The sequence below is a fragment of the Amblyraja radiata genome, chromosome 46 (genome assembly GCF_010909765.2).
Source record: "Amblyraja radiata isolate CabotCenter1 chromosome 46, sAmbRad1.1.pri, whole genome shotgun sequence".
In the NCBI taxonomy this organism is placed as follows: Eukaryota; Metazoa; Chordata; class Chondrichthyes; order Rajiformes; family Rajidae; genus Amblyraja; species Amblyraja radiata.
Genome location: NC_046001.1, coordinates 400001 through 412286, shown reverse-complemented (window position 1 = coordinate 412286; position 12286 = coordinate 400001). Strand labels below are relative to the sequence as shown.

At 50.1% G+C, this 12286-nt stretch overlaps 1 protein-coding gene across 2 annotated transcripts in view; it reads right to left on the bottom strand.

Moving 5' to 3' along the window:
- LOC116968805 (formin-like protein 3) overlaps positions 1-12286 on the bottom strand; it is a 141433-nt gene that overhangs the window by 46034 nt on the left and 83113 nt on the right. The window contains exons 6-9 of one of the 2 annotated variants that reach the window (XM_033015694.1): positions 10186-10269; positions 7155-7307; positions 608-716; positions 394-470 (exon numbers count right to left, since the gene is read on the bottom strand). In XM_033015694.1, the coding sequence (XP_032871585.1) occupies positions 394-470; positions 608-716; positions 7155-7307; positions 10186-10269 (423 nt within the window). The remainder of the gene's footprint in view (positions 1-393; positions 471-607; positions 717-7154; positions 7308-10185; positions 10270-12286) is intronic. The other variant, XM_033015695.1, reaches the window with a different exon arrangement.

Genomic DNA, 12286 nt, shown 5'->3' with positions numbered 1-12286 from the left:
ACTCTCTGTGTGAAAAATGTTCTTCTCATCTCGGTTTTAAAGGATTTCCCCCTTATCCTTAAGCTGTGACCTTTTGATGAATGGCGGTGCTGGCTCGCAGGTCCGAATGGCCTACTCCTGCACCTATTGTCAATTGTCTCTGTTCTATTGTCATACCTCTAGTTTCCTTCTCCCCTAACTCTCAGTCTGAAGAAGGGTCTCGACCCGAAGCGTCACCCATTCCTTCTCTCCAGAGATGCTGCCTGTCCCGCTGAGTTACTCCAGCACTTTGTGTCCATCTTCAATGCCCTGACCGTTGGGTTGTGAGCTACCGTTTCGGGTCGGGACCCTTCTGCGGGCTGGAGAGCAGATTCGTGCTGAGTGCAGACTAATGAGAGGGAACAGATTGCTTACCTGGGGTTCTTGTTGTTCAGGCTAAGTGCGATTTCATTGACGGCGTGTGGGTGGGACATAACTAAATTGAAGCCGTACTGTAAAAGAAAGGAGGGGATATCATTAAATCGTCGTCTCTTTTTACGGAATAAACCTTTGATGAAAGACCCAGTGGATGGAACGTTACTGAGCATGGGCGGGTTACAAGAGGAGTCCCAGTTGGAATTGGCTATACCTGGTAGTTCATTACTGCCCGTAGACACATGATGCACACATGGACATCATCCTTCTGACACACAAGCCTGGAATTCTTCAGAAACTTCCTGTCGGGCAGTGTGTTGTAGCTGTGGAAGACAATCAGAGTTACGCCAGTCGTCGACAGACAGGTGGCATCCCCAGACCCCGCCACCACGAGGCCTGCTCCAGTTGGCGACGGGGCAGTGATGCCCATTCCTCTGGCACCCTGGATCACTGGAGCAAAACTGTGTTAAAGGCATCCGCACCAAAATGGTTAGGCAGCACTTGGCCGCCCGATCACACACACAACTTTTGGGCCTCTTAGATGAGACATGGGATCAACGACCTGCCTCTGACATGTCAGACGGCTTTCACGGGAGCATTGTGTAACTGCGACAATAGAGGCAGACAAGTCATTTGGGACGACAGATGGCACAATGGGCTAAGTGTTCGGCTGGCAACCGGAAGGTGGCCGGTTCGAATCCCGCTTGGAGTGCATACTGTCGTTGTGTCCTTGGGCAAGACACTTCGCCCACCTTTGCCTGTGTGTGAATGTGTGTGAATGTGTGTGAGTGACTGGTGGTGGTCGGAGGGGCCGTGGGCGCAGATTGGCAGCCACGCTTCCGTCAGTCTGCCCCAGGGCAGCTGTGGCTACAGAAGTAGCTTACCACCACCGAGTGTGACTGAGGAGTGAATGAATAATGCGATGTAAAGCGCCTTGAGTATTAGAAAAGCGCTATATAAATCCCATCCATTATTATTTAAAGCTTGCGAGGCCCTTCTGCCCAGGGAGACGATTCCAAACCTGTGTGGGTTTTCTCCGGGTGCTCCGGTTTCCTCCCTCACTCCAAATACACACAAGTTTGAAGGCTAATTTGTCTTTCGTAAAGTTGTAAATAGTCCCGAGTGTGTAGGATAGTGCTAGTGTACGGGGGTGATCGCTGGTCATCGCGGACTCTGTGGGTCGAAGGGCCCGTTTCCAAAGGCCTTTACAGCAAACCAAATAGTCATCAAGCTTCTCATGAATTGTAGTCAGTCATAATGTCGGGAGTGCAGAATCTGGGTTTAGACTTTTACTTTAGAGATACAACATGGAAACAGGTCCTTCAGCCCCCCCCGAGCCCACACCGATCAGCGATCGCGCCATACACTACTACTATCATAAACACTAGGGACAAGTTTACAACTTACTGAAGGCCCAATAACCTACAAAGTATGAGAGGAAACTGGAGCACCCGGCGAAAACCCACGGGGAGAACGTGCAAACTCCACACAGACAGCACCCGTAGTCAGGATGGAACCCAGGTCTCTGGCGCTGTGAGGCAGCAACTCTACCGCTGCACCACCGTGACGTCCTGCTGTGGGCTCGGCACAGCAAGCTCCAACATGACGATGGTCAAACGGTCTCGAGTGATATTGCATGAGGCCAGGGCACCGATAAGACTCCTCCTGTCCCCCTTCCAAACGTGTTGTACATCTGAGCAAGGCCTGTGTTTAACAGCCCACTTTACAGCAACCATTGGCAGTGCCAGCCGAGATCCTTCTGCTCAAGTTACAGTAGTGCGTCTTGAACTTGTTGCTTTCTGATTAAAGGACCAGAGGTAATGAGTCCCAAAGCAATAACCCAAAGATAGAGAGGTTTAAGTAACTCAGCGGGTCAGGCAGCATCTGTGGAGAACATGGATAGGTGACGTTTCACAGAGTGCTGGAGTAACTCAGCGGGTCAGGCAGCATCTGTGGAGAACATGGATAGGTGACGTTTCACAGAGTGCTGGAGTAACTCAGCGAGTCAGGCAGCATCTGTGGAGAACATGGATAGGTGACGTTTCACAGAGTGCTGGAGTAACTCAGCGGGTCAGGCAGCATCTGTGGAGAACATGGATAGGTGACGTTTCACACAGTGCTGGAGTAACTCAGCGGGTCAGGCAGCATCTGTGGAGAACATGGATAGGTGACGTTTCACAGAGTGCTGGAGTAACTCAGCGGGTCAGGCAGCATCTGTGGAGAACATGGATAGGTGACGTTTCACAGAGTGCTGGAGTAACTCAGCGGGTCAGGCAGCATCTGTGGAGAACATGGTTCAGTGACATTTTGGGTTGGGTGCCTCTTCAGAGGGGTGATATTTATTAATTGCTTGGACACATTTCCTCTTCAAAGCTCCACAGAGTAATGGGACGGGAAGAGTGCACAGCAGTCCGGATTGCTCCAGCAACTTGTCAGGTTACACACCAGCACAGCAATGAGCGTTGAGCTAAGAAGGTGAAGAGAATAATGATCCCAGGAATGAGTGGGTTAACATATGATGAGCGTTTGACGGCACTGGGCCTGTACTCGCTGGGGTTTAGAAGAATGAGGGGGGGACCTCATTGATACTTACTGAATAGTGAAAGGCCTGGATAGAGTGGCTGTGGAGAGGATGTTTCCACTGGTGGGAGAGTCTAGGACCAGAGGGCACAGCCTCAGAATTAAAGGGCGCTCTTTTAGAAAGGAGGTGAGGAGGAACTTCTTTAGTCAGAGGGTGGTGAATCTGTGGAACTCATTGCTACAGAGGGCTGTGGAGGCCAAGTCAGTGGATATTTTTAAGGCAGAGATAGACAAATTCTTGATTAGAACGGGTGTCAAGGGTTGTGGGGAGAAGGCAGGAGAATGGGATTAGGAGGGAGAGGTCAGCCATGATTGAATGGCGGAGTGGGCCGAATGGCCTAATTCTACTCCTGTAACTTGTGAACATGTGAACAAGGCCCAACTGTGCCGGCACACAAGATCGAACAGCAGCCGATGCCACGTGAACGGCAGATAGGCACCGGGCCACCCATGGACAATGGGGTAATTGAACAGGGTTGCAATCCATCAATACGGCCCTTGTTGCAGCAGCAGAGCATCAACAAACATTACCAACGTTGGAGAGGGCAGGGGAAGGAAAACACATGTTGCATCAAGCTAGTAGGTCGTAAATAACCCAGCGCTCTCGTCTCACCCACGATATATCACGGCACAGTCTCCACAAAGCACCACCACAATTGTAAACCTCACAGCATAGCCAAAACAACCAGCGAAGACCCGGCTACAACCAAACCATTCTTTGGCGAGCTTGCTCACTGGCATTGAGGATTTCGGGGGAAAACAGAGGGTGATGACTGCCTGACCTGTCAGCTTATTTACATTGGCCTTTGCTGCAGACTCCCCACCCACGCTGTTCAATGGGTCCCGCAAGCCGCTGCACGTTACTGCGGCCGGCTGCGCAGGGCTAGGACGCAGGGCTTCTGCAGAAGCTGCATGTCCCGCCTACTGCACCGTATGCATCGCGCATTATCAGCCACACGTCTTGCAAGATAGTTTCGTTTAGATTAGTTTAGAGATACTGCACGGAAACAGGCCCTTCGGCCCACCGAGTCCGCACCCACCAGCGATCCCCGCACACTAACACTATCCTACACACACCAGGGACATTTGTACATTTATACCCAGCCAATGAACCTACAAACCTGTACGTCTTTAGAGTGTGGGAATGTGGGCATATCAGGTGGGCACACAGTACTGGGCACACCATCCCCCGAAACAGCCTTTTACATGAATCCTACACTCATCCCCATCGATTCTTCCCACATTCCCACCAACTCCTGCCAGATTCCAGCCCTCACCTACACACTCGGGGGCAATTTATAGCAGCCAATGAACCTACTGGGACGACAGATGGCACAATGGGCTAAGTGTTCGGCTGGCAACCGGAAGGTAGCCGGTTCGAATCCCGCTTGGAGTGCATACTGTCGTTGTGTCCTTGGGCAAGAGACTTCACCCACCTTTGCCTGTGTGTGAATGTGTGTGAGTGATTGGTGGTGGTCGGAGGGGCCGTAGGCGCAGATTGGCAGCCACGCTTCCGTCAGTCTGCCCCAGGGCAGCTGTGGCTACAGAAGTAGCTTACCACCACTGAGTGTGACTGAGGAGTGAATGAATAATGCGATGTAAAGCGCCTTGAGTATTAGAAAGGCGCTATATAAATCCCATCCATCATTATTATTATTATTACCCACACGAACATTGTTGGGATGTGGGAGGAAACTGGATAAATCGTGCAAACTCGACACAGGCAGACGGAACTGAAGGTCAGCATTGACCTGAGCCACGGGGGCGGGGGTGAATAAGCTGCACCACCGTGCCGCCCCGAATCCAGGGGAGATTCATGGTGACGCAACAGTGGGGCGCAGCAGAATCATACGTCTCCAGTGAAACCAGTATCATTGTTAAAGCACCAAAGAATAGAACGTTTTTAAGAGAGTTCGATTTAGCTCTTAAGGCAAACGGGATCCAGGGATATGGGGAGAAGGCAGGACCAGGATACTGAGTTTGGATGATCAGCCATGATCATATTGAATGGCGGTGCTGGTTGGAAGGGCCGAATGGCCTACTCCGCCACCTATTTTCTATGTTTCTAAACCTAGAAGAGAAAGAAAAACCTTCAAATGAAACAAGAGGGAGGTTTCGGAGCTGTGCACTGGGGCACTGTGGTACACAGTTGCTTACTGAGGGGCTGCAGGTCTCATCGAGGCCACGTTGGGTGAAGTGCAGGCATCGGCACAAAACATCAGCGGCACAAACAGGGGGGCAACAGGCATGTTATCAGCACACTATAAAGCCACGATTCCAGGGATGCAACGGTTCATGCCTTGCCCACTTCCCCCACCCTGTGTGTTGGCAATGGTGCAAGGCTACTCCCCTCACTGGCTATGTGTGGCTTGTTCCTTTAAAAATGATCTGTCAGACTGGAAGCACAATGGGTTCGACAAATAACTGGAGAGGGAGCGAAAAAACCTTAAAAATTAAAAACTTTTAAAAAACTGCAAAGCAGCCGCCATTTGTCATCAGGTCTGACAGATCTTGTATAAACACAGATATCACACAAATATGTACATTTGCATTAAAACATGTTTTTAAAGGAATATTGCCACTTTTACTGACTGGACATCTTGCTGGGTCTGTGTGACCTGTTGCAATAGTTTCCTTTGAACTTGAAGTTGATATTATTGATGCACTTGGTCTGTCATGTTGTACAACACTCGGTGGCTGGGCGTGGGGCTTGACAAAGTTACTTGCTTCATGCTGTAGCTCTGGTAGAATCGGTCACTATATATCTGTCTCTCAGGAGGGTGTGAGCTACAGGGAGAGGTTGGGCAAGCTGGGTCTCTATTCCATGGAGCGCAGGAGGATGAGGGTTGATCCTATGGAGGTGTCTAAAATCATGAGCAGAATAGATCGGGTAGAGTCTCTTGCCCAGAGTCGGGGAATCGAGGACCAGAGGACATAGGTTCAAGGTGAAGGGGAAAAGATTTAATAGGAATCCGAGGGGTAACTTTTTCACACAGAGGGTGGTGGGTGTATGGAACGAGCTGCCAGAGGAGGTAGTTGAGGCTGGGACTATCCCAACGTTTAAGAAACAATTAGACAGGTACATGGATAGGACAGGTTTGGGGGGATATGGGCCAAACGTGGGCAGGTGGGACTAGTGTAGATGGGGCATGTTGGCTGGTGTGGGCAAGTTTGGCCGAAGGGCCTGTTTCCACACTCTATCACTCTATGACTAGTGTAGATGGGGCATGTTGGCTGGTGTGGGCAAGTTTGGCCGAAGGGCCTGTTTCCACACTCTGTGACCTCAAAAGCTCACAGCTCCAGCTGCTCTGCCCACCATGTTCCCCATGCTAATCACCATGGTGACGGGGCTGGTCTTCATGAGCGCGGCTCTGGCAGCAGAGCGAGGGATTGGATCCAGACTCTGAAAATGGGGTTAGGAGGGAGAGATAGATCGGCCGTGATTGAACGGCAGAGTAGACAAGATGGGCCGAATGGCCTAATTCTGCTCCTATCACTTGAGGAGTTGCTGGGCATAGCTGACATTTATTGCCCGCCCCTGGTGAACCGCGTATAACTGAGTAGCCTGCCAGCCCATTGAAGAGCTTGCCACAGTGGTGTGCCTGGAGTCACATAGATTACAATGACTATCCCTCCCTGGAACGAGTGCATCAAGTCGGTTTTTACAACAACAGGTCCTTTCACTGATCGGCATTAGTGTGGCTCATTGGTTCTTCAACATTCAGATTATTATCTTAATTTCAATTGCACAACTGCTGCGTTTAGTCTAGTTTTAGAGATACAGCGTGGAAACAGGCCCTTCGGCCCATTGAGTCCGTGCCGACCAGTGATCCCCGCACACTAACACTATTCTACACACACCAGGGACAATTTACAATCTTCACCGAAGCCAATTAACCTACAAACCTGCACGTCTTTGGAGTGCGGGAGGAAACCGGAGCGCCCGGAGAAAACCCACGCAGGTCACGGGGAGAACGTGCAAACTCCACACAGACAGCACCCGTGGTCAGGATGGTACCCGGGTCTCTGGCGCTGTGAGGCAGCAACTCTACCCGCTGTGCCACCTGTGCTGTGGGGGTGGGGGTGGGAGTGGGTGAGTGAGTGAACTATCACCCACCCACGGCTGAACCGTAGGCACCCGTTGCATCCCCGGCAGCAGTTAGAAGCTGAGCCATACATACCGTAGGATAGATTGCCGGGCAGAGCGAGACAGGCTGTTGCTGAAAGCCAGGGGCAGGACATTGCTCTGATGTAAATCTTCTATAGACCTGCCCCAGGGTTTGGGTTTGTCGAGTGCCCCATCATCACCATTCTCCACAAGGTCAATGTCAAACCTAGGTCACAACGGGATAAAAATCTCTTTTCATCACCCCCATCCAACGTCAGTTAACATGTTGCCCCTTTGAGGGCAGATGACCCCAGGCATCTTCTTCCATTGGATTAACAGGAAGAGTACACATGTGTTAAAATGGAGACGGCAGGAGAGTGAGGTTAGGAGGGAGAGATAGATCAGCCATGAATGAATGGCGGAATGGACTTGATGGGCCGAATGGCCCAATTCCACTCCTCGAACTTACGGAAAGCTGAGGTGTGGATCAGGGAGCTTTGCAAAGTTCGCAGTCATGGCATCTTCATTTTGGAAGATTTGTTCATGCTTTTGAGCCTTGCTGTCATAACACCAGCACCCTCACAGACTGCTCGTGGGCATGCCCCACGAACAAGACCCTTCGATCCACGTTCCAGCAAAACGCCAGCTCAAGGCAGGTGGGCTTCCTGTAGGATCTACATTGTAGACCACTCCCCACATGGTAATAGAGGACAACGTCAATGGGACCAGGTTCTGGGGAATGGAGTTGAGGAGGTCTATAACTGGGGGGGTCTGTTTCCCAGTGAAGCCAAAGCCAAATCTCTGCCCCCCGGCCATTTCCGATGCACACCATGTACCCAGGTGCCCAGAGGCACGGCAGGAATTGTGGAAAGTTGGCATATCAACAGCAGCAGCTGGGTGGCTGAGAGCATATCGGAAGCAAGGCACACTCAAAAACATCTGGTTACCGAAAGCATTGAGGAATGGTGAGAGGCTGCAATGGTGAAAGGAGGAACAGAGTAGTAAAACAAATGTCATCAGCAGTTAGAAAACATGCCAACGTCAGCTCAAGATTAGGACCATTTCTTTTTGGCTTAGTTTAGAGATACAGCACGGAAACAGGCCCTTCGGCCCATCCGCATTGACCAGCGATCGCCCGTTCACTAACTATCATACACACTAGACACGATTTATAATTTTACCAAGCCAATTAATCTATAAACCTGCACATTTTCACAATGTTGGTGGAAACTGGAGAAAACCCACACAGGTCATGGAGAGAACGTACAAACTCTGTACAGAGAACAGTTAACCCATGGTCAAAATAATCCCCACACATATCCAGCTGCAGATAACTAGAGCCCAACGTACTGACTTAAGGATCACTCAGGAGGAAGCGGCCAATGTTATGGGATGTGCATCTTGTCCTCTGGACTTTGCTGAATAAGCCAGTGAGTGCAAAATGTAACCCCATCACAATGTCACCACTTCCATGCTACGCTTCCCGTGTGCCAAGGGTTTTGGGATCTTTCCACATTCCGGCCTCGTTGGATCTTGTTGGGTCGCAGAGGGCTGTTGGGAAGGGCGGCTTGTCTTATCGGGAATGGTGGGATTGATATGCAACTGTGTGAGTTTAGAAGAGGGGTCGAGACCTTGATTGAGACATCCGAGACCCTGAGGGCTCTTCAAGGTATGGATGTAGAGAGGATATTTCCTCTTGGAGTCATAGAGTGATGCAGCGTGGAAACAAGCCCTTCGGCCCAACTTGCCCACACCGGCCAACATGTCCCAGCTACACTAGTCCCACCCTTTGCGTTTGGTCCATATCCCTACAAACCTGTCCTATCCATGTACCTGTCTAAATGATTCTTAAACGATGCGATGGTCCCTGCTCAACTGCCTCTGGCAGCTCGTTCCATATACTCACCATCCTCTGCATGAAGAAGTTACCCCTCAGATTCCTATTAAATCTTACCCGCTTCAGCTTAACCTATGACCTCTGGTCCTCGATTCCCCTACTCAGGGCAAGAGACTCTGTGCGTCTTTCTACCCGATCTATTCCCCTCGTGATTTTATACACCTCTATAAGATCACCCCGCATCCTCCTGCACTCCTGGGAATAGAGTCCCAGCCCTGCCCCAACCTCTCCCTATCGCTCACACCTAGCAACATCCTCGTAAATCATCTCTGCACTCTTCGCAACTTGACAACGTCTTTCTTATAACTCTTGTGGGAGAGTTTAGAACTAGGGGACATTGTTTAAAAATAAGGGGTTGCCCATTTAAGACATAGATGAAGCAATTTTTGTTCTCTCTGGGCGGGTTTTGAATCTTTGGAGCTCGTTTCATTAAAGGGCACCGAATGTTTAATGTATTTAGATACTTGATCAGCAAAGGGGTGAAAAGCTGAACAGGTATGCGAACTTGAGGATACGATCAGATCAGCCATGACTGCATTGAATGGCAGATCTACCTCTCCTGCTCCTAATTAATAAAAATATCCACTGACTTGGCCTCCGCAGCCACCTGTGGCAACAGATTCACCACCCTCTGACTAAAGAAATTCCTCCTCATCTCCTTCCTAAAGGAGCGTCCTTTAATTCCGAGGCTGTGCCCTCTGGTCCTAGACTCTCCCACTAGTGGAAACATCAATTGGGACAATGTACACTTACACCAAGCCAATTAGCCTAAAAACCTGCACGTCTTTGGAGTGTGGGAGGAAACCGAAGATCTCGGAGAAAACCCACGCAGGTCACGGGGAGAAACGTGCAAACTCCGCACAGACAGCGCCCGTGGTCGGGATGGAACCCGGGTCTCCGTCACAGCAAGCGCTGTAAGGCAGAAACTCAACCGCTGCGCCACCCTGCCGCCCTAAGTGGGCACTTTGCTGCACACGTTACTTACCGCAAGAGTATTGAAGGGGCTTTATATTGTCTAAGCTGCTTGAAAGCATCCACTCCTAGCAATCTGTTGAGCCCAGCTTCAGGTGTTGAAAGATTTCAAGGACAGCAGAGATAAGGAATGAAAAAGCAGAGAATGAAACAGAGCTGAAACATGACAGGGTGATAAACGAATGAGCCGAGATGGACACATGCGATGGCTGATGCCTCTGCTCATGGTACTTACATGACCGCACACTGTGCAAAGGACAGGTAGTCAACCAGCACGTTGAGGCCCTGGTTTGCATCGTTTAGAAACTCTCTAACCCATCTAGAAAAAAGGAAAATAGAATTAATTCATGTACTGAAGATAGGCACAAAATGCTGGAGTAACTCAGCGGGACAGGCAGCATCTCTGGGGAGAAGGATCAGTCTGAAGAAGGGTCTTGACCCGAAACGTCGCCCATTCCTTCTCTCCAGAGATGCTGCCTGACCCGCTGAGTTACTCCAGCACTTTGCGTCTATCTTCGGTGTAAGCCAGCATCTGCAGTTTCTTCCAACGCATTCATGCACTGTCAGCCGAGGCTGGTTCTGTTCAAATCACAACTTTAAATCTTATTATAACATTTCAAAGCCAGTTGGACAAAAACAAAATTTAAAAGACATCTGATAGGACAGGTTTAGAGGGGTATGGGCCAAACGTGGGCAGGTGGGACTAGTGTAGGTGGGGCAAGTTGGTCGGGGTGGGACTAGTGTAGATGGGGCATGTTGGTCGAGGTGGGACTAGTGTAGATGGGGCATCGAATGGCCTGATGCTGGTCTGTACTGTTCTATGCTCTGAAAGATATGTCCTGCACTGGCTTTTTTGGGGCTGGGCTGGACCGGGCGCCGCTCCAAGAGGCCGAGCACGTGGACCGCACGCGGCCTACAGCGTGGAGCAGCGGCGGAGGGCACCACGGCTACGCTTGGCCAGGCCCACCCTGCAACGTCGCCATGACAACGGGCCTTCATGGTCAGATCAAGATCCCTGCACTTACCACAACTGGCAACTGTACACGGTCTCAGTGTTCTACTGTTATACACTTGTACTGTATCTGAGCTTATCCAATATGTATCTAAGTGTAAGAAGGAACTGCAGATGCTGGTATACACCGAAGTTAGACACAAAAAGCTGGGGTAACTCAGCGGGACAGGCAGCATCTCCGGAGGGAAGGAATGGGTGATGTTTCGGGTCGAGAGACTTGTGAAGTGATATTGTACTGAACTAGATACCTCGGTACATGTGACATATCGTAGCATACCATCTCGGTACACACGACATAATCAATGAATACCAATACTCCTGCCGCTGATTAGTGTGGCACGCCTGTGAAACACCTTGTAGCTGACATGAAATGCACTGTACACATTGGTTATTCATGTTCCACAGAAGATAAGCGGGGAATAAATAGGAGAAGGGAGCCAGCATTACTCTAATATAAACAGGATATTCAACCAGACGCAGAACTGGGAGAGCAGAGACCTGGGAAGATGGCGAGGTTGAGAGAGGGTGAGGGTGAGAGACTGCAGCGGAATTTAATAACAAGAGCAAGAATGTTAACATTTTAAAAGGACCACAACTGCTGCAAGACTCCAAATCTGAGGAAGGACATTATTGCCATAGAGGGAGTGCAGAGAAGGTTCACCAGACTGATTCCTGGGATGTCAGGACTGTCTTATGAAGAAAGACTGGATAGACTTGGTTTATACTCTCTAGAATTTAGGAGATTGAGAGGGGATCTTATAGAAACTTACAAAATTCTTAAGGGGTTGGACAGGCTAGATGCAGGAAGATTGCTCCCGATGTTGGGGAAGTCCAGGACAAGGGGTCACAGCTTAAGGATAAGGGGGAAATCCTTTAAAACCGAGATGAGAAGAACTTTTTTCACACAGAGAGTGGTGAATCTCTGGAACTCCCTGCCACAGAGGGTAGTCGAGGCCACAGTTCATTGGCTATATTTAAGAGGGAGTTAGATGTGGCCCTTGTGGCTAAGGGGATCAGAGGGTATGGAGAGAAGGCAGGTACGAGATACTGAGTTGGATGATCAGCCATGATCATATTGAATGGCGAATGGTGCAGGCTCGAAGGGCCGAATGGCCTACTCCTGCACCTAATTTCTATGTTTCTAAGACGTCCAGGAGCTTTCCAATTAGACTGGGCCAGAAAGGCTGCTTGCTGTATCCTGCCTCTTTAGAACAATCACAAGTGCATCCATTTTCATTATCAAGAGGCACCAATAGATGGACTGTTCTGATTTGGAGGAAGTGCCTCATTTCCTGCCGCTGCACCAGCTGACGCCAGCGATGTG